At 44.0% G+C, this 25,213-nt stretch overlaps 1 protein-coding gene and 1 non-coding gene across 2 annotated transcripts in view; both read right to left on the bottom strand.

Moving 5' to 3' along the window:
• LOC134341082 (ubiquitin-conjugating enzyme E2 Z-like) overlaps positions 1-25,213 on the bottom strand; it is a 127,302-nt gene that overhangs the window by 75,548 nt on the left and 26,541 nt on the right. The window contains exon 2 of the mRNA XM_063038832.1: positions 9,809-9,881. Coding sequence (XP_062894902.1) covers positions 9,809-9,881 — 73 coding nt within the window. The remainder of the gene's footprint in view (positions 1-9,808; positions 9,882-25,213) is intronic.
• Positions 2,826-2,907, bottom strand: trnas-uga (transfer RNA serine (anticodon UGA)). Its single transcript has one exon. It is a non-coding gene; the product is annotated as a tRNA-Ser (tRNA).

Here is a 25,213-nt window from a genome sequence, read left to right as displayed (position 1 = left end):
ATCATATTTTTGGAAATTACCTCAGTATTTTTGCACGATGTATTTTTGTTATATATTTCTTACTGTAATTTACAGTATATTTTATGCACTGTTGCTGCAAAACAACAAATTTCAAAGTTCAAAGTATATGTATTATCAAAGTACACATTGTAAAACCTTGAGATTTGTCTCCTTACAGGCGGTCATAAAACAAAGAAACCTCAAAAGAATCCATAAAAAATAAACAATCAAACACCTAGAGCAGAGAGAAAAAAAACCAGATCATACATGCAGAAATTTTACAGAAGAAATGAAGCCAGGCATCATCATCACAAAGCCGAGTAAACACTGCAAGACCAAATATGTGAAGCCAGGCATCACTGTACACAGAGCAGGCCACAGTCTAAGTTCAACACAGAGTGTGTAAACCAGTGATAGGCAACCTACCAGATCAGGCAGGCCAGATCCGGCCCATGAAGGTACTTTGACCGACCTGTGAGCAAATATAGAGATACTATGCTTATCCGGCCCGTCAGCGATTTTTCCATATTCTGAGTGTTTCACGCAACCACACTGATGGACATGCATGGTGTCTTGTTACACTGTCCCCAGGTTCCATTTTGTTCCAAACCAAATACTGGTCATATACGAATGACGGGAAGGCAGACTACCTTATTAATATGTATTAGATACTCTCCATGCACGCACACGTTTTCAGATGGGATCGTTCAAATTCGTAAGCAGAAACAGCGTCACTGTGTTTTAACAGGAAATCCACACTAAATATCCAGATATTTACATGTGCTATGATACTTCTTGAATAACCTGCATTTTGATAAAAAATCGAAGATTAAAAAATCAATGGCAATGAATGCAAGACGCAGGAAGGTAGACACTGAGTGCCAAAATTTCACAGACACTTGAACACTTCTTCATCGAGCAAGCTGAGAAACCAGTTTGTCTCATTTGCCTAGAAAATGTTGCTGTGAAGAAGGTGGCAAATATCAGGCTACATTACGAAACCCACCATAGTGGAAATTTTAACAAGTTTACTGGGCAAGCAAGGAAAGATGAAGTTGACTGAATGAGGGCTAAGATCGGAAAACAAACGTCATTTTTTGCCCAAAAAAAGCAGTGAAAATGAAGGAATTTCCTGGGTCAATTATAAAGTCTCAAAACGTATTGCAGATAAGATGAGCAACATACATCAAAGTTGCTGGTGAACGCAGCAGGCCAGGCAGCATCTATAGGAAGAAGCGCAGTCGACGTTTCAGGCCGAGACCCTTCGTCAGGACTAACTGAAGGAAGAGTGAGTAAGGGATTTGAAAGCTGGAGGGGGAGGGGGAGATGCAAAATGATAGGAGAAGACAGGAGGGGGAGGGATGGAGCCGAGAGCTGGACAGGTGATAGGCAGAAGGGGATACGAGAGGATCATGGGACAGGAGGTCCGGGAAGAAAGACGGGGGGGGGGTGACCCAGAGGATGGGCAAGAGGTATATTCAGAGGGACAGAGGGAGAAAAAGGAGAGTGAGAGAAAGAATGTGTGCATTAAAAAGAGTAACAGATGGGGTACGAGGGGGAGGTGGGGCCTAGCGGAAGTTAGAGAAGTCAATGTTCATGCCATCAGGTTGGAGGCTACCCATACGGAATATAAGGTGTTGTTCCTCCAACCTGAGTGTGGCTTCATCTTTACAGTAGAGGAGGCCGTGGATAGACATGTCAGAATGGGAATGGGATGTGGAATTAAAATGTGTGGCCACTGGGAGATCCTGCTTTTTCTGGCGGACAGAGCGTAGATGTTCAGCAAAGCGGTCTCCCAGTCTGCATTGGGTCTCACCAATATATAAAAGGCCACATCGGGAGCACCGGACGCAGTATATCACCCCAGTCGACTCACAGGTGAAGTGATGCCTCACCTGGAAGGACTGTTTGGGGCCCTGAATGGTGGTAAGGGAGGAAGTGTAAGGGCATGTGTAGCACTTGTTCCGCTTACACGGATAAGTGCCAGGAGGGAGATCAGTGGGGAGGGATGGGGGGGACGAATGGACAAGGGAGTTGTGTAGGGAGCGATCCCTGCGGAATGCAGAGAGAGGGGGGGAGGGAAAGATATGCTTAGTGGTGGGATCCCGTTGGAGGTGGCGGAAGTTACAGAGAATAATATGTTGGACCCGGAGGCTGGTGGGGTGGTAGGTGAGGACCAGGGGAACCCTATTCCTAGTGGGGTGGTGGGAGGATGGAGTGAGAGCAGATGTACGTGAAATGGGGGAGATGCGTTTAAGAGCAGAGTTGATAGTGGAGGAAGGGAAGCCCCTTTCTTTAAAAAATGAAGACATCTCCCTCGTCCTAGAATGAAAAGCCTCATCCTGAGAGCAGATGCGGCGGAGACGGAGGAATTGCGAGAAGGGGATGGCGTTTTTGCAAGAGACAGGGTGAGAAGAGGAATAGTCCAGATAGTTGTGAGAGTCAGTAGGCTTATAGTAGACATCAGTGGATAAGCTGTCTCCAGAGACAGAGACAGAAAGATCTAGAAAGGGGAGGGAGGTGTCAGAAATGGACATCAATCGCTCTGTTTCTACCCGAAATCTATTGTTAGATAATCGGTTGCAAAATAACAATGTCGTCGCTAAGTAAACTCCGCGAGAAAGGGTTGTTTAAGCTCCCTCACGGAGATTGATCAGAGTCGGAGTGAAAATGAACTCTTGGCACTGAGAATGCAAGTGTATTGAAGAGTGTAAGAATCTTAACATTTGCCGCCTGGACTTGGCAGAAAATGTAGCTTTCAGACAGCAGCCAGGGAGTTACTGACAGGCAGGTGGAGTTCTGGTCCCTCGTGCCTGTAGAGTGAGCGCTGCGAGCAGGGCTCGAACCTGCGCGGGGAATCCCCATTGGATTTCAAGTCCAACGCCTTAACCACTCGGCCATCGCAGCTCCATCTATGTTAATCACCCACCGCAGCATTGCATCTGAAGTGATTTATTGTCAGTGACGGAAATTATAAATCATCATTCCAATACAAATAGTATGATTGGACAATTTGGAAATTTGTTTCAAGATAGCTAGGTCAGAACGTGAGTGTAGAGGGATAACATTGGCGTCAGTATCGTCAATGAAGGAGATTTCCACTGCTGGGGATAAAGGTCAGGATTACAATCAGAGTTATAATGACGGATATATGTCTTTTTTTGTTTTATGGCAGCTGTACTGTGTAACACATATAGAATAATAATATAAGATCCATAGGTCCATAAAACAAAGGAACAGGAGCAGGAATTCGCCCGATCGAGTCTGTTTCGCCATTGTAGCAGCGCTGATTTATGATCCCCTCAACCCCATTCTACTGGGCATGGACATTGACGTCCTTAACAAACAAGAAATTATCAACCTCTGCTTCAAACACACCCAATGACTTGGCTTCCATAGCCGTCTGTGACATCTAATTCCTCAGATGCGCCACCCTTTGGATAAATGTATTCTGCTTCATCCCTGTTCTAAACTATCATCTTTCTATTCTGAGGCCCCGCTGTCTAATCCTAGACTGCCCCACTACAGGAAACACCCTCCGTACTTCTACTCTAAGTAGGCATTTCAATATCTGATAGATTTCAATGAGAAGCCCCGCAGTGAGCACAGGCACGGATTACCAAACTCCCCTCGTTTGAACACGATAACCCATGCGTTCCCGGTGTCATTCCAGTGAGCCTCCTCTGGACTCTCCGAGTGTCTTCTGACCAACGTCTTATATCTGCCAACATTGCATTGTTGCTTTTATATTCTACTCTTGAACTGAATGTTAAAATTGCATGTTAAAATTCCTTTACCTATGACTAAGCCTAGAAGTAGGTAAGTAGAGAATACTGCACAAGGTCCCTTTTCATCCCTGATTTCTGAAGACTATTCTCTTTTAGAGACATTTAATATCCTTTTTTTCCAAGGAGCATCACCGTACTACACGATGATCTATTTGAGAAATCTTCGCCCATTCTCCTCAGCCGTTCCTTGAATCTTGGAATACGTTGAAGTCAGGCTACCCAGCATATCATTATCTTTTTTTAGCTTCCCTCCCTTCTTTCAGAGTGGAGTGACAAATGCAATTTTCCAGTCATCAAGAACTATTCCGGAATGCAGTGATACTTGAAGGAGTACTACTAATCCCTCCAGAATCTCTTCATCTACCTCTTTCAGAACCCTGGGGTACAGTCGTCAGGTCCAGGTGACATCTATCTTCAGTACTATTAGCTTCACGAGCCCCTTCTCCGTTGTTTTAACATCTACTCTCACTTATGTCCTCTCCCACACGTTTATTGGTGCCATTATGCTGTTATCTTCCACAGCGTAGACTGACGCTAAATATTCATTCAGTTAGCCCATCTTTTATTTTTCGCCCATTACTACTTCTCCCACCTCATTTTCCGGCTTTCTGATATCCACTCTCGCCTCCAGTATATTCATATGTCTGAAAAAATTGGTATTTTCATCTCTATTTTTTTCCATTTCATCTTTCCTGTCATCAACTTATAATTGCTTTCCATTTGTTTTTGAAAGTGTCTCAAACCTCCAGCTTCCCACTAATGCTTGCTGTATTATGAGCACCGACTTTTGCCTTTATGCTAACTTTACTTTCCATTTTCGGCCACGGTTGCCTCATCCTCCCCTTCGAACATTTATTCTTATTTGGGATGTATCTATCCTGCGAGTCCCAATTGTCCGCAGGAGCACCAGTCATTGTGGATCTGCCGTTATCCCTGCTCCAATCCACTTGGCCATCTCCAGACTTTGGTCGCTGTTCGCTTCTGCGAGTGAAAGCGTCGAGGACAGTTATGGTCAGTGATTTTATTTTTGCCAGTGACGTGATCGGGGACTGTTACTTTCGCGATTTATTTTGCTGCGGAAGAGGAGGGTCTGCGAGGTTTTTTTTATTTTATTTTTTTCGGGCCGGGGTTGATGTCTGCCCTTACATCTACACCCATGGTCTCTCTGTATTTAATAGCTATCTGGAGTAGAGAAATCGCAGAGTTGTATTGTACATGCAGATTTTGACAATAAAATTAACCTTCTGAACCTTTTTATTTTCTTCTCTCGTGCCTCTGCAGATCTACTTATTGTACGTAATTCACATATGCGTGATTTTAGCCTCTCACTCTCAAACTACAGAGTGAATTCGATCATATCATAAGCATTCCAGTATCTTAAACTTCCTAGACAAATCACAACACAACACAACACGAAATTCACAGTTGTTGTTTTTCCCTAATTGGCTCAACCAAAGCGTTTTCGAAGAAGCCATCCAGTAGGCTTTGCCCAAATTCCCTCTCTGATGATCCAGCGCCAACTAGACTTTCCCAAACTATCTTCATATTGAAATGCTACAATGACCATCGCAATACTGCCGTTTTCACATGTCTGTGTATCTCCCGTTGTTATTTGTACTCACAGTCCACTGCTGGAGGACTGTATATAACTCCCTTCCTCTGATCCTATAATACCTCTCTCTAAGGATTTGATTTATTTTCTATATATCACTATAAGTTACAATACAATGAATTAAATAGATATTTAAAACGGAATCGTTAGTCATGTGTTGGCAAATGTCTGAGCAGTTTGGTCTGGTGTAGGCCCTGAATGATGCACGCAGCCTGCTCTTGACATCGTACTCTGAGCATCATATCCGCGATGGTGGCGAGGCGTGTGCCCGTGATTGGAGGGGGTGCAGTTTATTGTGTAAGCGGCATTGCCTAGCAGGATCCAATTTACTCTTACGTGCTGTGTCAGCCGAAGAGGAGGTGTAAGGAGACACTTCAGTCTTGTGGACTGAGATTGGAGGCCTCTGACTGCTGTACTTAGGAGCTGACTTTCCCATCACTGGAAGGTCAGTACTGTCTGGAATGAGAGAGAAGCTGGGATCATTTCGCATCTTGGCTTGCTGACAAACGAAATCCACAAAGTAGGCCAATGGTGGAAAGTGAACATTATGCTGTTCCTTGAACTTAACACCGTACGAGAGCCATCCCTCCTGCAAATTATATGGTGGCTTTTGTACAATGGGGTTGATACCACGGGCTGTGTCTAAGTAGGCGAGTCCCGGCAGGTCCCCATCAGATTTAGCGGCTTCAAGCTCTATTAACAAGTCATCTAGCTCTCTTAGCTTCCTGTGGTCCTTGTTAGAGATCTTAGGGAAGCTATCCACTCTCTTGAGTGCCAAAGACATTCCAAGTTGACTTACTTTAATGTAGCAACTAGTGGTAGGGTAAAACTGACAGAAAGAAAATATACAATAAAAAGGTGTCCAAATTCATGAATATTCCACCTGTATTTTATCTGCACACAAACAGTTCAAAAACCTCTGATTTGTGGAAACATGCGTCAATAAATAATAAACCCAAAGATTGCTTTTACATACTGACGATGCTTTCAAAGACTTGAACGTCAGGATGATGTCTGATGAAAAGGCACAAGCTCTCCCTCAACTCTACTTGACGCCTACTGATGATGTCATCAACTACAGACACAGATCACATGACCTAAATGACTGCTATACAAAACTACCAGCGAAGGGTGCTAAATGACAAATAAAATAATTGACTTAAGGCAGCATTGGCTTCCACTAATCTCTTTGTGCTCAGAGACAGTTAACCACTGGCAAAAAATTATGTCACATGTGCTGCTTCCATCGTAAATGAAAATTTGATGCAAACATTTGTCATGCCCCGCTTGGATCAATTATGTGCCATATCATATGATGTATGCAATCATGGTCTTTCCATGACTGCGATTGTTTAGGCAAACTTTTCTATAAAAGTGGTTTGCCATTGCCTTCTTCTGGGCAGTGTCTTCACAAGATGGGTCACCTCAGCCATTGTCAATACTCAATAATCTTCAGAGATTGTCTGCTTTCACCAGTGGTCGCATAACTAGGGCCAGTTGCATATACGACCATCCACCACCTGCTCCCATAGTTTCACGTGACCCTGATTGGGATGAGGGGTGGGGTGTTAAGCAAGTGCTACACCTTGCATAAGGAGGTCTTGCAGGATTGAGGAAGTAAGGAGTGCCCTACGCCTCTCTTGTTAAGAATGTATCTCCACCTCACCACACCAATATGATTCAATAAAATTGCCTCTATTCACCTAACTCTAAAGAACATCTAATGTCATTTGATAGAACAGTCCTCTCAATACATGAATCAGATTGATGAATATGATTCGAATAGCTTCCAATGCTACTATATCCTTTGTCAGAAAAGGGACTACAGCTGCATTCAGAGCTCCAGGTGTGGCACCACCATATACAATTAGAACAAAACATCCCTATTTCTAAACCCAAAAACACACACACACAAAGTGCTGAAGGAACTATGCAGGTCAGCTGGAATCGAATAAGAGAAATAAACAGCTGATGTTTAAGTCCAAGATCTTTCATCAGAGCTGGAAAGGAAGGGGGAAAAAGCCAAAACAAGGTTGCGGGAAGGGAAAGGAGTAAAAGCTAGGTCATAGGTGAGAGGGGAAAACAGGTGGATGGGAAGGTGGAATGAAGCCAGAAATTGGGAGGTGATGTGGAAGAAGTTAAGGCCGTAGAAGCAAGAATCTGATAAGAAATGGGATGGAGGAGCAGCACATGACAGAAATAATGGGCAGGTGAGGAGAAGTGGTAAGAGGGAGCCAGAATGGGGAATGGAATAAAAGAGAAAGGGTAGGAGAGAAAAAATGACCAAAAGTTAGAGAAATCAATATTCATCCTATCAGGTAGTAGGACACAAGGATGAAAAATGAAGTATTGCTCCTCTAACCTGACAGTGACTTCTCACAGCAGCACAGGAGGCCACAGACCAATTTGTCAGAATGCAAATAGTTAGTGGAATTAAAAATGATTGGCTACTGGGAAAGCCAAACTTTTGAGGTGGACCTAGCAAAAAGTGCTCCAACCCAACCCCTTTTTACAGTAAAGTTAATCCTGTCATTTAAAACACACAAAATGCTGGAGAAACTAGCCAAGTAAGACAGAATCCACAGAAATTACTGAACAGTCCAGGATAGGAAAGGAATGGGAAAGGTGACAGAATAAGGAAGTGGTGGGGCAGAAGGATAGCTAGAAGTTGATAGTGTTATGTACCCCGTAACTGGGTTGCCAAACCAGCAGAAATGGATCACTCAGTTGGAGTCTGGATTACTAGAACTAAGAAAGTTTTATTAAAGAAACAAGCAACACAGTAATGGAAAGGATAATAAATGCAACAGTTCAGCAATGATAAACACACATGTGCACAGAATTAAGATAACAGCATCAATCAAGCTCTATCGTTGCCTAGGGGTAAATGACCAAATTTCAAAGTGACACAAAAGTTCAGTCCAATTTAGTTCAGTTCGCAGTAATCGTTGCCATGGCGATGGACAACGTGGGGGGGAGAGAGAGAGAGAAAGGGAATGACTGATCATTCAGAACGGCTTCACTCACAGACCGGCGATATGGCTCACAAGCAGCTTTTGGGCGGGTCCTTGGTGATGTCACCTGAGGTCACCGACTGTGATCCGTCCTCCAGATGCGGTCGATCCTCTGCAGTGAACCCGGCACCCAGGCAAGGGTGGACCCACACCGGGTTCCCGCTGATCGTACCTTTCCACCCTGTGCGTTGTCCGATACTTCCCACCGACTCGTGAGAGGCGCACCGCTTCCAGGGTCTCGTTACCTCGGGTGTCGTGTGTGTGTGCTGCCTTAGCGAACCTGTCCCTTTTTATCCCCCTGCTGGGGTATCGCCTGTCCACCACTTCAAACAGTTCAAGGTTCAAAGGGGGAGCCGCTCCAGACAGCTCTCTCTCCCATCCCTTCATTACACATCTCCAGATGCTGTTTCATTGTGTTCCTTATCTCTCTCTTGAAGACAGGTGGCAGACTAACTGCTGATCACACAGGACAGCTAACATCTTATCTATGTGTATTCTCGTCACAATAGGTAAAGTCAAGTGAGTGGAAAAGGTAAAGGGTTGGTGAAGAAGGATTCTGATAGTGGTAGGGAGTGGACCATGGGCAAAAGGGAAGAGGGAGTAGACCCAATAGGACTGGGGGGGGGGAATTGAGAGGCCAGAGGGCAAGAGTGTGGAATAGAAGAGGGGAGGTGAAAGGAAAAATTTGGAGGGGAGATCAGTTTCGAGACTACTATTTGCCCTCTTAGCTGATTGGTCTGACTGCCTGATAATACTACTTACCAGACTTCAAGTTCCAGACAATGCTTTCCAGATTCTGAGGGGGAAAAGACTCCCGTTTTAGTATTTCACTTATTTTATAATGTAAATATATGGATTTGTCTCAGCCTTAAGGGGGAGCAGGAAGAGAAAAGCACTGGAGGAGCTCAGTGAGTCAGGCATTGCCCATAGGGAGAAAACGATTGGCAATATTTTGAGTCGACACCGGAACTGCTGAAGCAGTATCTCAACTCCATTGGCAATTCTCCCCTTCTCTCCTCAAATGCTGCCTGGCCTGGCTGCCATGTCAGCACAGAAGTTAGCATAGCTCAATTAAAACTCGGGTGTCAAGAGTTCGAAGTTCAATTTCAGCACCATCTGCAAGGAGTTTGTACATTCTGCGGTGAGTATGTGGATTTCCTCCAGTTTCCTCCCACAGTCCAAAGACATATGGGTTAGTAGGATAATTATTCTGTTAGTAGGCTAAGTAGGACTAACAGGTAGGTCGTGCAGCTCATTGAGCTAGGCAGGCCTGCTCTATGCTTTATTTTTAAATAATAAATTCATCTTCTTTTTGTTTCAGATTTCCAACATTTGCAATTTGCTTTAACACTGGACACTAAACGTGCCATGTGTCAGAATATTTGCAATCATACCTTAGTCATATCCTGAGGGTCTGGGACCACAAACATCCCTGGAGGTGGCTCTTTGTAAATGGACATGATATCTCTGCAAACAAAGGAGCACAGCATTAAAATAAATTCAATGTTAAACTACAGTGCTGACAACTTGACTAAATCACTGTAATTGAGCTCTTTAAAACTGTAGAGGGACTTGATTGGGAAGCTTTTCCCAAAGTGAAGAAATCATTAATAATGTTTAATGGTGATTTCCTGCCCTTCTCTGTATTCCCACCATGTATTCTATCCCACCCAAAAGTGCAAGCTTCAAAATAAATATATTATCAATGTGCATATGTTATCATACACTACCCTGAGGATCATTTTCTTGTGGGCATTCATAATAAATACAAAGAAATACAATAGAAACAATGAAAAACTACACAAAGATGGACAAACAACCAATATGGAAAAGACAAACTGTGCAAATACAAATAGAGAAAAACCACAAAACAATATTAAATAAATAATAAATATAGAGAACCTGAATCAGAATCAGGTTTAATATAAAAGGCACTCAAACAGGGCAGGAGCGCTGGACTAGATGGGATACCACCAGATGTCCTGAAGAACTGCAACCCTGACGACATCTTGCTGGACATATGTAATACGGCACTAATGAAAGGCGACAAACCAGAACAGTGGTCACTCTCAAACATTATCCCAGTCCCCAAGTCTGGATCCCTCACAAAGACAGATAACTACCGCGGTATCAGTTTGACCTGCACCTTAGCACAGTTATACAATCCGATGATCTTGAACAGGATTCACACCACCATTGACCCTAAGCTAAGATTCAACCAGAATGGTTTTCAGTAACGCAAGTACTTGCTCTCCGTAGGATCATCAAGGAAGTCAAGAAGAACAACCTACCAGTCGTGCTTAATTACATCGATTTTCACAAGGCTTTTGACTCTATTCACCGAGGTAAAATGCTGAAGATTTTGAAAGCTGACAGTATACCAGACCACCTACTGAGAGCAATAGAGTCCAACTACATCAAAACCATGGCCAAAGTTGCATCACCAGACGGAGAAACAGCAGTGTTCGAGCTCCTAGCTGGTGTACTGCAAGGAGACACTCTGGCACCCTATATCTTTATAATTGAACTTGATTATGCTCTGCGACAAGCTACCAAAGATTATGACAAGCTTGGTTTTACCGTAAAACCAGGGCGAACCAAAAGGATCAGACCAGTTATGCTCCCAGATCTCGATTTTGCAGATGACATGGTCCTGCTCTCTGACCAGATGGAGGAAGCACAGCAGCTACTGACAAAAGTGGAAATTAAGTGCAATAAAGTCGCACTACACCGAAACACTAAAAAGACAGAGTACATGGTGTTTAACTGCGACAAAGGTACTCTCAAGACTGTAAAGAATGATACCATTAAGAAACTCTTTGACTACAAGTACTTCGCGTCAAGAATGATGAGTTCGGAGATGGACGTAAAGATACAGAAGGTGCTGGCATGGAGGGCCATGAACGACGTGAAGGAAATCTAGAAGTCAAACCCGACCGGGGGCTTAAAAAGAGGATTTTCATAGCAGTCATAGAGTCCATTTTCACATACGGATGTGAGACGTGGATACTCACCAAGTCTATGTGAAAGTCTCTAGATGGTTGCTATACACAAATGCTCCGGATGGCTCTTGGCGTGAGTTGGCAACAGCACATGACGAACGTTGAGCTCTATAACGACCTACCAATGTTCACCACTAAAATCGAGACGAGAAGACTACAACTAGTGGGGCACTGTCTACATCACCCTGAGCTACCTGCCAGCCTAGTCATCATATGGGAGCCCAAGCACGGGACAATGAACCCAGGGCGCCCTCCCAAGACTAAGGTCAACACACTCCTAGAAGACAGCGGCGTGGCTATATAGTTGAACTGAACACACTGATGAGGGAGAGGGAGAGGTGGAGATTCCATCATCGTGCGCGACACTGGCCCCGTAGGCCTGAGTCGATGTAGTAGTAGTAGTAGTAGCAGCAGCAGCATATGTTGATTTGTTGATATGTGGCATAGTACGGTATTTGTCAACCTGGAGCAAAGAATGAGTTTGTAAATCTGGCAGGAGCAAAGGATATTGGTAATGGTGAGGGCAAAGCACCATGGGAGGGGTGTCAGGTGGTAGAGAAGGAATGGCAGGGTGGGGGGTGGTGCAGGTTTAGACACACCCAGCCCTGAGACACCCCAGGTAAGATCGATTCCAAACAACTGATTTATTGATCATTACAGAGTGTTTCTCTGGTGCTTCCTGCTCACTGCCGTCACTCTCCCCTTTTCCCAATCCTTGTTCCCCTCTTCCTGTCCCCTTCCCACTCTCAGTCCACAATATCAGAATCAGATTTATCATCATTCACATGTCATGAAATATGTTTCTTTTTGCAAAATTACTACAGTACGGTGCAAAGACCAGAATACTAGCATTATTCATGTACACTACATTTAAAAAATACAGCACAGCACTCTATATTAAAAAGATTTACGTAGTAGTGCAAAAAGTATACATGAGTTCATTGTCCGTTCAGAAATCTGACGGTGGAAGGAAAGAAACAGTCTGTCTTCAGGCTCCTGTAACTCTTCCTTGATGGTAGCAATAAGAAGACGGAATATCCCGGGTGATGGACGTCCTTAATGATGGATGCTGCTTTTTGGGGTTTGCCTTTTGAAGTTGTCCTGGGTGCTGAGAAGCCTAGCACCCATGATGGAGATCAATAGCCCAAATTGTCCTGGTCTTCTCACCTTCAACATCCAGGGAATGGTTATGTCTCAAATATCAAATGTCTCCAATATAACTTACTGCAAGAGGAATTTCTTTAGCCAGAGGAAGGTGAATCTGTGGAATTCATTCCAATAGTCAGTTGAGAAGGCCAAGTCAATTGGGGTTTTTAAAGCAAAGGTTAATTCATAAGCATATCAGAAAGGTTATGGGAAGACAGCAGGAGAATGGGATTGACAGGGATGATAAATCCTCCATGATGGAAAAGAAGAGTACACTCAATGGGCCCAATAGCCTAATTCTGTTTCTATGTCTTGAGTTATCTGGTGCTATGGTCTGTTGAATCCAGTCATTTCTTGATATGATATGAAGTGAGTCGTATTGTCCGGAGGCCATCTTCAGAGATGGCATGCATGGATGGGGTGGGGGGAAGGAGACCAGACAGATAATCTATTTGGCATTTCTGGCATACCATAACCATATAACCAAATAACAATTATAGCACAGAAACAGGCCATCTCGGCCCTTCTAGTCCATGCTGAACTCTTACTCTCACCTGGTCCCACCGACCTGCACTCAGCCCATAACCCTCCATTCCTTTCCTGTCCATATATCTGTCCAACTTAACTTTAAACGACAACATCGAACCTGCCTCAAACACTCCCGCTGGAAGCTCGTTCCACACAGCTACCACTCTCTGAGTAAAGAAGTTCCCCCTCATGTTACCCCTAAAATTTTGCCCTTTAACTCTCAACTCATGTCCTCTTGTTTGAATCTCCCCCATTCTCAATGGAAAAAGCCTATCCATGTCAACTCTTTCTATCCCCCTCATAATTTTAAATACCTCTATCAAGTCCCCCCTCAACCTTCTACGCTCCAAAGAATAAAGACTTAACTTATTCAACCTTTCTCTGTAACTTATGAGATGAAACCCAGGCAACATTTTAATAAACCACCTCTGTACTCTCTCTAATTTATTGACATCTTTCCTATAATTCGGTGACCAGAACGGTACACAATACTCCAAATTTGGTCTTACCAATGCCTTATACAATTTTAACATTACATCCCAACTCCTATACTCAACGCTCTGATTTATGAAGGCCAGCATATCAAAAGCTTTCTTCATCACCCTATCCACATGAGATCCCACCTTCAGGGAACTATGCACCATTATTCCTAGATCCCTCTGTTCTACAGCATTCTTCAATGTCCTCCCATTTACCATGTATGTCCTATTTTGATTAGTCCTATCAAAATGTAGCAACTCACATTTTTCAGCATTAAACCCCATTCAGCCCACTCTTCTAACTGGCCCAAATCCCTCTGCAAGCTTTGAAAACCTACCTCATCATCCACAACGCCACCTATCTTAGTATCATCTGCATACTTACTAATCCAATTTACCATCCCATCATCCAGATCATTAGTATATATGACAAACAACATTGGACCCAGTACAGAACCCTGAGGCACACCGCTACACATCTTCCTCCAATCTGACACACAGTTATCCACCACTACTCTCTGGCATCTCCCATCCAGCCACTGCTCAATCCATTTTACTACTTTCATATTAATGCCTAACGATTGAACCTTCCTAACTGACCTTCTGTGTGCAACCTTGTCAAAGGCCTTACTAAAGTCCATATAGACAACATCCACTGCTTTATCCTCGTCAAGATTCTTAGTAACCTCATCAAAAAGTTCAATAAGATTTGTCAAACATGACCTTCCACACACAAATCCATGTTGACTATTCCTATTCAGACCCTGTCTATCCAGATAATTATATATACCATCTCTAAGAATACTTTCCATCAATTTACCCATCACTGACATCAAACTCACAGGCCGATAATTGCTAGGTTTACTCTTAGAACCCTTTTTAAACAATGGAACCACATGAGCAATATGCCAATCCTCCGGCACCATCCCTGTTTCTAATGACATTTGAAATATTTCTGTCAGAGCCCCTGCTACTTCCACACTAACTTCCCTCAAGGTCCCAGGCAATATCTCGTCCGGACCCAGAGACGTATCCACTTTTATATTCCTTAAAAGCGCCAGTACTTCCTTTTCTTTAATTGTCATACTTTCCATAACTACCCTTTCAGTACGCTGGATGAACTCAGCAGGTCGGGCAGCATCAGTCAGAAACGATGAGTCGACGTTTCGGACTGGAACCCTTCATCAGGACTGAAGAATGAAAGATGGGGAAGGATTTGAAGAATGCTTGTAGCGTCAGTTGAAAGACCAGTAATTTGAAAGACAAAAGGGGTGGGGGAGGGAAAGCATTGACATCAGAGCCCTGAAAACAATGGGTAGTAGAAGAAGGAGGCGGAACCATGAGGGAGCTGAGGGAGGGGGCAGAGTGAAATAGGAATGGAGGAAGGGAGGGGGAGGGAATTACCGGAAGTTGGAGAATTCTATGTTCATACCAAGGGACTGGAGACTACCTAGACAGTATATGAGGTGTTGCTCCTCCAACCTGAGTTTAGCCTCATCATGGCAGTAGAGGAGGTCATGTATGGACATATCTGAATGGGAATGGGAAGCAGAGTTGAAGTGGGTGGCTACCGGGAGATCTTTTCTATTGTGGCGGACGGAGCAGAGGTGCTCGACGAAGCGGTCCCCCAATCTGGGTCGGGTTTCACCGATGTAGAGGAGGCCGCACCGGGAGCACCGGATGCAATAGATGACCCCAACAGACTCAGAAGTGAAGTGTTGTCTCACCTGGAAGGACTGTTTGGGGCTCTGAATGCTTGGAAGAGATGAGGTGTAGGGACAGGTGTAGCATTTACGCTTACAGGGATAAGTGCCGGGTGGGTGATCCGTGGGGAGGGACGTGTGGATAAGTGAGTCGTGGAGGGACCGACCCCTGCGGAAAGCGGAGAGGGGTGGAGAGGGAAAGATGTGCTTAGTGGCGGGGTCCTGTTGAAGGTGGCGGAAGTTGCAGAGGATAATGTGCTGGATCTGGAGGCTGGTGAGGTGATAGGTAAGGACAAGGGGAACGCTGTCTCTCTCGTGGTTGCGGGAGGACGGGCTGAGGGCCAAAGCACAGGAAATGGAGGAGATGCGGGTGAGGGCATCATTGATGACAGTAGAAGGGAAACCACGATCCTTAAAGAAAGAGGATATTTGAGATGTCCTGGAACGGAAAGCCTCATCCTCGGAGCTGATGCGGCAGAGACGGAGGAACTGGGAATAGGGAATGGCATTTTTACATGTGATGGGGTGGGAAGAAGCGTAGTCGAGTTCCACCAGCCTCCGGATCAAGTCTACTCCCCCGGATCAAGCATATCTTTCCCTCTCCACCCCTCTCCGCTTTCCGCAGGGATCAGTCTCTCTGCGTCTCCCTTATCCGCACATCCATCCCCACTGATCTCCCACCCAGCACTTATCCCTGTAAGCATAAGTGCTGCACCTGTCCCTACACCTCATCTCTTGCAAACATTCAGGGCCCCAAACAGTCCTTCCAGGTGAGACAACACTTCACTTCTGAGTCTGTTGGGGTCATCTATTGCATCCGGTGCTCCCGGTGCGGCCTCCTCTACATCGGTGAAACCCAACGCAGACTGGGAGACCGCTTTGTCAAGCACCTCCGCTCCATCCGCCACAACAGACAGGATCTCCCAGTAGCCACCCACTTCAACTCTGCTTCCCATTCCCATTCAGATATGTCTATGCATGCCCTCCTCTACTGCCATGATGAGGCTAAACTCAGGTTGGAGGAGCAACACCTCATATACCATCTAGGTAGTCTCCAGCCCCTTGGTATGAACACAGAATTCTCCAACTTCCGGTAATTCCCTCACCCTCCCTTCCTCTATCCCTATTTCACTCTGCCCCCTCCCCCAGCTCCCTCATGGTTCCGCCTCCTTCTTCTATTACCCATTGTTTTCAGGGCTCTGATGTCAATGCTTCCCACCCCTTTTGTCTTTCAAATTACTGGTCTTTCAACTGACCCTACAAGCATTCTTCAAATCTTTCCCCATCTTTCATTCTTCAGTCCCTGACGAAGGGTTCTGGCCCAAAACGTCGACTCATCGTTTCTGATGCTGCCCGACCTGCTGAGTTCATCCAGTGTACTGAAAGTGTTGCTTTGATCACAGCACCTGCAGATTATTTTCTGCTTATGTTCCATAACTACCCTTCTTGTTTCCTTTACCTTATTCAATTCAATATCCTCCTTAGTGAATACCGAAGAAAAGAAATTATTCAAGATGGCCCCCATCTCTTTTGGCTCCACACATAGCCGTCCACTCTGATTCTCCAAGGGACCAACTTTATCCCTCACTATCCTTCTGCCACTAACATAACTGTAGAAACCCTTTGGATTTATTTTAACCTTACTTGCCAAAGCATCGTATCTTCTTTTAGCTTTTCTAATTTCTTTCTTAAGACTCTTTTTGCATTCTTTATATTCCTCGAGCACCTCATTAACCCCAAGCTGCCTATATTTATTGAACATCCTTCTCTTTTTCCAAACCAGGTTTCCAATATCCCTTGAAAACCATGGCTCTTTCAAACGTTTAACCTTTCCTTTCAACCTAACGGGAAAATAAAGATCCTGTACCCTCAAAATTTCACCTTTAAATGACCTCCATTTCTCTATTACATCCTTCCCATAAAACAAGTTGTCCCAATCCACTCCTTCTAAACCCTGTTGCATCTTATCAAAGTTAGCCTTTCTGCAATCAAAAATCTCAGTGCTAGGTCCAGTCCTATCCTTCCCCATAATTATATTGAAACTAATGATATTGTGATCACTGGACCCGAAGTGCTCCCCCAACACATACCTCTGTCACCTGCCCTATCTCATTCCCTAACAGGAGATCCAACAGTGCCCCTTCTCTACTTCTCTAGTTGGTACCTCTATGCATTGCTCCAAAAAACTATCTTGTACACATTTGACAAACTCCAAACCATCCAGCCCTTTTACAGAAAGGGCTTCCCAGTCTATGTGTGGAAAAGTAAAATCTCCCACAATCACAACCTTGTGCTTACTACAAATATCTGCTATCTCCTTGAAAATTTGCTCCTCCAGTTCTCGGTCCCCATTAGGTGGTCTATAATACACCCCTGTAAGCTTCACAACACCTTTCCTATACCTCAGTTCCACCCAAATAGCCTCCCTAGATGAGTCCACTAATCTACCCTGCCAGAGCACTACTATTATATATTCTCTGACAAGCAATGCAACACCTCCCCCTCTTGCCCCTCCTATTCTATCACACCGGAAGCAACGAAATCCTGGAATATTTAGTTGCCAATCACAGCCCTCCTGCAACCACGTTTCAGTAATAGCTACAATATCATATTTCCAGGTATCAATCCATGCTCTAAGCTCATCCACCTTTCTTACAATGCTCCTAGCGTTAAAATAGATGCATTTAAGAAACTCTCCACCTCCCACTCTCCGTTTATCCTTAATGGAGCAAACAACTTTGTTACCTTTTTCTTCCTTGTCCCCTACATCTTTGGTCTCCTGACCTCTGTCCCCTGCCCATACTGCCACACACACCGCCTACCTGCCTTCTCCATTTGTGAATCAACCTCCCCTCTCCTATCTCTTTAATTTGATTCTCCCCTCCCCAACCATTCTAGTTTAAAGTCACTTCAGTAGCCCTCGCAAATCTCCCCACCAGGATATTGGTCCCCCTAGGATTCAAGTGTAACCCGTCCTTTTTGTACAGGTCACATCTGCGCCAAAAGAGGTCCCAATGATCCAGAAACTTGAATCCCTGCCCATACCAAAATGAAACAGATTGGTGCCCTCTCTGGATCATTCCCATTGTTAATAATAAAGACTCTCTTCAAATAAGAATAGAATGAAGAATAGCTGTGATAGTTCACACAGCCAAATTGCTCATGAACACTGATGGTCTTTGCCCTTGAAGACAGAGGAACTTTGAAAAGATTTTGGAAATCATTAGTCAGGTAAAGAAAACACACAACCCTCACCTTGCGCAGAGTACCATGGCATTTGAGTGAAATCACTATTGGCAATGGGGAAATTGTATTCAGAAATAACTTTCCCATGGGTGCAGTCCTATGGTCCACTCTCCCTTCCTATCAGATTCCTTCACCTCTGACCCATTACCATTCCTACCCACCTAGGTTCATCTATCACTTTCTAGCTAGCCTCTTTCCCATCCCCCAACCATTTTGTTCTGGCATCTTTCACCTTCTATCCAGTCCTGATTAGGGTTCTTGACCCAAACCGTCATCTGTACTCTATTCCATAGATGCTGCTTGGCCTGCTGAATTCCTCCAGCATTTGCTGCATGTTGCCTCAAAAAATAAACTTACCACTTTTCAGCTTTACTCTTACATGCAGAGTCTCAGTAAAAGTGGTTATTGTATCTGATGACAATCTAATAACAGGGAAAATAATGGCTGACCAAGGATATCATTCAGCACAGACTCAGCAAAGCTAGAAATGTCCTCAGATGAATGAATATAGGGAATCAACAAAGCACAACAGTCACAGCAAGGTGAAGCTGTACCAGAGCTCTGTTCTGTCCACATTTTTGTACAGATCAGAATGCTGGCACATGACAGACAGCAACCCTGCCAAGTGGTCGTCACTCCACATCATCAGCCTCCAGAAGATGCTCCGTATTCTCTGACCAAGAAAGATCTCCAACCACACACTGCTTCTTCAGTGTCAAGAGTACATAGCCAAGAGACATAGCTAAAATCATCATGAGGTAATGTTGGTAATAGATTGGGTGTGTGATGAGAACAGAAACTAAGTTCATCATCAAGACAGCATTTCATTAGATCCCTGAAAGGCAGAGACAAAAATGAGACCCCTTAACCACACTTGGGGCACAATACAGAAACACAGAAAACCTACCGCACAATACAGGCTCTTCGACCCACAAAATTGAGTTGATCATGTCCTTACCTTAAAAATTACGTAGGGTTACCCAGAGCCCTCTCATTTCCCTAATATTGATTGGCACTTGATTAGTTCCAAGGGTTTAGATGGGACAGAATTTGTTAAGTGTGTCCAGGATGGATTCCTGTCACAGTATGTGGACAGGCCGACCAGGGGAAATCCCATACTAGATCTAGTACTAGGTAATGAACCGGGTCAGGTCACAGATCTCTCAGTGAGTGAGCATCTGGGGAACAGTGACCAATGCTCCCTGGCCTTTATAATTATCATGGAAAAGGATAGAACCAAAGAGGACAGGAAAATTTTTAATTGGGGAAAGGCAAATTAAGAAGCTATAAGGCTAGAACTTGCGGGTGTGAATTGGGATGATGTTTTTGCAGGGAAATGTACTATGGATATGTGGTCAATGTTTAGAGATCTCTTGCGGGATGTAAGGGATAAATTTGTCCCAGTGAGGAAGATAAAGAATGGTAGGGTGAAGGAACCATGGGTGACAAGTGAGGTGGAAAATCTAGTCAGGGGGAAGAAGGCAGCATACATGAGGTTTAGGAAGCAAGGATCAGATGGGTCTATTGAGGAATATAGGGAAGCAAGAAAGGAGCTTAAGAAGGGGCTGAGAAGAGCAAGAAGGGGGCATGAGAAGGCCTTGGCGAGTAGGGTAAAGGAAAACCCCAAGGCATTCTTCAATTATGTGAACAAAAAAAAGGATGACAGGAGTGAAGGTAGGACCGATTAGAGATAAAGGTGGGAAGATGTGCCTGGTGGCTGTGGAAGTGAGCGAGGTCCTCAATGAATACTTCTCTTCGGTATTCACCAATGAGAGGGAACTTGATGATGGTGAGGACAATATGAGTGAGGCTGATGTTCTGGAGCATGCTGATATTAAGGGAGAGGAGGTGTTGGAGTTGTTAAAATACATTAGACAGATAAGTCCCCGGGGCCTGACGGAATATTCCCCAGGCTGCTCCACGAGGCGAGAGAAGAGATTGCTGAGACTCTGGCTAGGATCTTTATGCTCTCGTTGTCCACGGGAATGGTACCGGAGGATTGGAGGGAGGCGAATGTTGTTCCCTTGTTCAAAAAAGGTAGTAGGGATAGTCCCGATAATTATAGACCAGTGAGCCTTACATCTGTGGTGGGAAAGCTGTTGAAAAAGCTTCTTAGAGATAGGATATATAGGCATTTAGAGAATCATGGTCTGATCAGGGACAGTCAGCATGGCTTTGTGAAGGACAGATCGTGTCTAACAAGCCTGATAGAGTTCTTTGAGGAGGTGACCAGGCATATAGATGAGGGTAGTGCACTGGATGTGATCTATATGGATTTTAGTAAGGCATTTGACAAGGTTCCACACGGTAGGCTTATTCAGAAAGTTAGAAGGCATGGGATCCAGGGAAGTTTGGCAAGGTGGATTCAGAATTGGCTTGCCTGCAGAAGGCAGAAGGTGGTGGTGGAGACAGTACATTCAGATTGGAGGATTGTGACTAGTGGTGTCCCACAAGGATCTGTTCTGGGACCTCTACTTTTCGTGATTTTTATTAACGACCTGGATGTGGGGGTAGAAGGGTTAGTTGGCAAGTTTGCAGTCGACACAAAGGTTGGTGGTGTTGTACATAGTGTAGAGGATTGTCAAAGATTGCAGAGAGACATTGATAGGATGCAGAAGTGGGCTGAGAAGTGGCAGATGGAGTCCAATCCGGAGAAGTGTGAGGTGGTACACTTTGGAAGGACAAACTCCAAGGCAGAGTACAAAGTAAATGGCAGGATACTTGGTAGTGTGGAGGAGCAGAGGGATCTGGGGGTACATGTCCACAGATCCCTGAAAGATGCCTCAAAGGTAGATAGGGTAGTTAAGAAAGCTTATGGGGTGTTAGCTTTCATAAGTTGAGGGATAGAGCTTAAGAGTCGCAATGTAATGATGCAGCTCTATAAAACTCTGGTTAGGCCACACTTGGAGTATTGTGTCCAGTTCTGGTCATCTCACTATAGGAAGGATGTGGAAGCATTGGAAAGGGTACAGAGGAGATTTACCAGGATGCTGCCTGGTTTAGAGAGTATGCATTATGATCTGAGATTAAGGGAGCTAGGGCTTTACGCTTTGGAGAGAAGGAGGATGAGAGGAGACATGATAGAGATGTACAAGATAATAAGAGGAATTGATAGAGTGGATAGCCAGCGCCTCTTCCCCAGGGCACCACTGCTCAATACAAGAGGACATGGCTTTAAGGTAAGGGGTGCGAAGTTCAAGGGGGACATTAGAGGAAGGTTTTTTTACTCAGAGCGTGGTTGGTGCGTGGAATGCACTGCCTGAGTCAGTGGTGGAGGCAGATACACTAGTGAAGTTTAAGAGACTACTAGACAGGTATATGGAGGAATCTAAGGTGTGGGCTTATATGGGAGGCAGGGTTTGAGGGTCGGCACAACATTGTGGGCCGAAGGGCCTGTACTGTGCTGTACTGTTCTATGTTCTATGTTCTGAGCTCCATGTACCTATCCAGGAGCCTCTTCAAGGACCTTATTGTATCCGCCTCCACCAACATCGCCGGCAGCTGATTCCACGCACTCACCACTCTCTGCATAAAGAACTTCCCCCTGGCATCTCCTCTGTACCTACTCCCCAGCACCTTAAACCTGTATCCTCTTGTGGCAACCATTTCAGCCCTGAGAAAATGCCTCTAACTATCCACATGATCAATGCCTTTCATCATCTTATACACCTCTATCAGGTCACCTCTCATCCTCCATCGCTCCAAGGAGAAAAGGCCAAGTTCACTCAACCTATTCTCATAAGGCATCCACCCCAATCCAGGCAACATCCCTGTAAATCTCCTCTGCACCCTTGCATAATTTACACATCCTTCCTGCAGCGAGGCGACCAGAACTGAGCACAGTACTCCAAGTGGGGTCTGACCACGGTCCCATATAGCTGCAACATTACCTCTCACCTCCTAAACTCAACCCCACGATTGATGAAGGCCAATGCACTGTATGCCTTCTTAACCACAGAGTCAACCTGCCCAGCAGCTTTGAATGTCCTATGGACTCGGACCCCAAGATCCCTCTGATCCTCCACACTGACAAGAGTCTTATCTTTAATATTATATTCTGCCGTCATATTTGACCTACCAAAATGACCCACCTCACACTTATCTGTGTTGAACTCCATCTGCTACTTCTTAGCCCAGTTTTACTTTCTATCAATATCCGACTGTAACCTCTAGCCCTCCACACTATCCACAACACCCCCAACCTTGGTGTCATCAGCAAATTTATTAACCCATCCCTCCACCTCCTCATCCAGGTCATTTATAAAAATCATGAACAGAAGACAGCCAAGGACAGACTAAAGCATCGATGAAACGATAATATTTTTCTTAAATGATGCTGCCAGGCCTTTGGAACAAACACTTCTGATTCACTACAAAACTACAACATAGCATTTTGATTTAAAGAGTTTAGCTTATCAAGTCATCAAAAAGACAGCTCTCGGGGACTTCCAGTAGCGCTCATGGAGTGAAGTTCGCGTTCTTGACTCGCTCCATTACCTCTGAGTTTTTTTTCTTATGATCAGCTATATTTTAATTAACCATTAAGGCATCAACTTTTACAATACTTTGAAATAAATTGGGCTCTCCGATAATTGGATGCGTTTAAGGTCTGCTGTGTCTAAGAATGGAAAAAACGGGAAGGATGGCAAACCTCCGGTTAAACCGAAAGGTACTGATTTCCCTCCGACTGAACCACCGGTGACTTTGAAAGCTATATCGGAGCTAATTCGGGAGGAAATTTCAACTAGTCTCCAGAAAATTGCCGATTCAATTGAGAAGATACAAATATCTATTACGGAACATCAGTCTGCTATATCTGATCTTCAAAAATCCAGCCAACAAAGTGAGCTCAAGATGGAGAAAATCGAAGAAACAATTAATGTAATGAAGAAGAAACTCGACTTTCTGACCTTTAAAAACTCTGACTTAGAATCTAGAATGCGACGGCAGAATCTTCGAATGATTGGGGTGCGTGAAGCTGTTGAATCCGATAACCCTATGAAGTATTTTTCTCAACTTTTAAAAGATGCATTTCCTACTGTATTTCCTGACCAACCACCGTTATTGGATCGTGTTCACAGAGTTCCATCATACTCGCCTAGGTCAGATAAACCTAGACATGTCATTTTACATTTTCATTACTTTCAAGACAAGGAGAAACTGTTTCGTTTCGTTCGATCTAAAGGTTTCACTGATTTTTTGGATCTTAAGTTCCGATTCGTGGAGGATTTCAGTAAACCAATCCGGGATCAACGGGTTCGTTACAGATCTGTGATGTCGGAACTCTACAAGATGGATTTAAAACTAGCGCTGCTTTATCCTGCACGTTTAAGGATTCGTACGTTGGATGGAGCCCTCCGTTTTTTTGAATCTCCATCGGATGCCCAGAGTTATCTGGATCAATTTTCACCTTCAACATCTTAATCGTAATATTTTAACTATCTCCGTTGATCGGAGGCTGTGAATTTGTCGGTCTTAATTTTTTTTTGCCCTATTTGGGCAGAAAAGTTTATTTTTGATTACTTAATATGGTTGCTAAACTTTCTTTTTAACTGCGTCATTTTTTTCTTTTTCCCAGGGGACTCTGGGTGGTTACTTCCTTATCCTCATTTTACGTATTTCCTTTGTGGCCTTAAATATTGTAGTTTTTTTAAAATCTATTTTGTTTTGTAGGTTTTTATAACTAGTTTATGCTAATAATCTCTTTTTTTTTGTTGTTTTGTTTACTCATGGGTCTGGGGTTTATTGCGGTTTTTTTTATATTTTCTGGCTTTTATTCTGTTATGTGTTTATTTTAATTGAGTTATCTTTTTTTTATTCTTTTACTGTTTTATAATCAGCTGATCTTTTTTATATTTACACTTTTTTTAGGGAGCGTATACTGGAAGTCATGGGGGTAGTTTTAGTGCTTGCTTCTTTCGGGCTGGTCTGCGTTAGATTTAGCCTTGGGGTCATGGGGTGGGGGGTGGTGGGAGGGGCTTCACGTTTTAGTTTCTTTCTTCTTGGGCTATATATATTATTGAAGTATTGGTTGCGTTCTTCTTCCCGGTATCTCTTGTATGTTCTGTTCCCTTTCCGGGTTCGTGGGTCGAGCCTATCGTCAATCCTCCTTGTTGCGGGTTGACTTTAGGGTTTATGGAGTCTATTATTAATTTTGTCTCCTGGAATACTAAGGGTCTTAATCATCCTATTAAAAGGAAAAAAGTTTTTAAAGTGTTCCGGAGACTTAAAGCACAAATTTTATTTTTACAAGAGACCCATGTGCGGAGGGGGGACAGACTACTTTTTTTTTAATTCTGGAAAGGCCAACAGTTTCATTCGAACTCCAATGCTAAGATTCGAGGCGTCTCTATTTTTATAGACTCCTCAGTTACTTTTATACAACATGATATTATTTCTGATCCGAATGGTAGATTTCTATTGGTTAGTGGTTTACTATTTAATAAAAAAGTAGTTTTGGTTAATGTTTATGCTCCTAATATGGACTGTCCGGAATTTTATAAATCATTATTTAATCAGTTTCCGAATTTGAATGAGTTTTCATTGATCTGGGGCGGAGATCTTAATACCTGTTTGTCTCCAGCTTTGGACCGTTCGGCTCCTTTACGGACCTTACCTAATAAATCTGCAACTTTTATTAATTCATTCCTTTCTGATTCTGGGTCGACGGACATTTGGCGTTTTTTGCATCCTCA

This window comes from Mobula hypostoma, chromosome Y, assembly GCF_963921235.1.
Source record: "Mobula hypostoma chromosome Y, sMobHyp1.1, whole genome shotgun sequence".
NCBI lineage: Eukaryota > Metazoa > Chordata > Chondrichthyes > Myliobatiformes > Myliobatidae > Mobula > Mobula hypostoma.
This window is presented reverse-complemented; position numbering and strand designations above follow the sequence as displayed.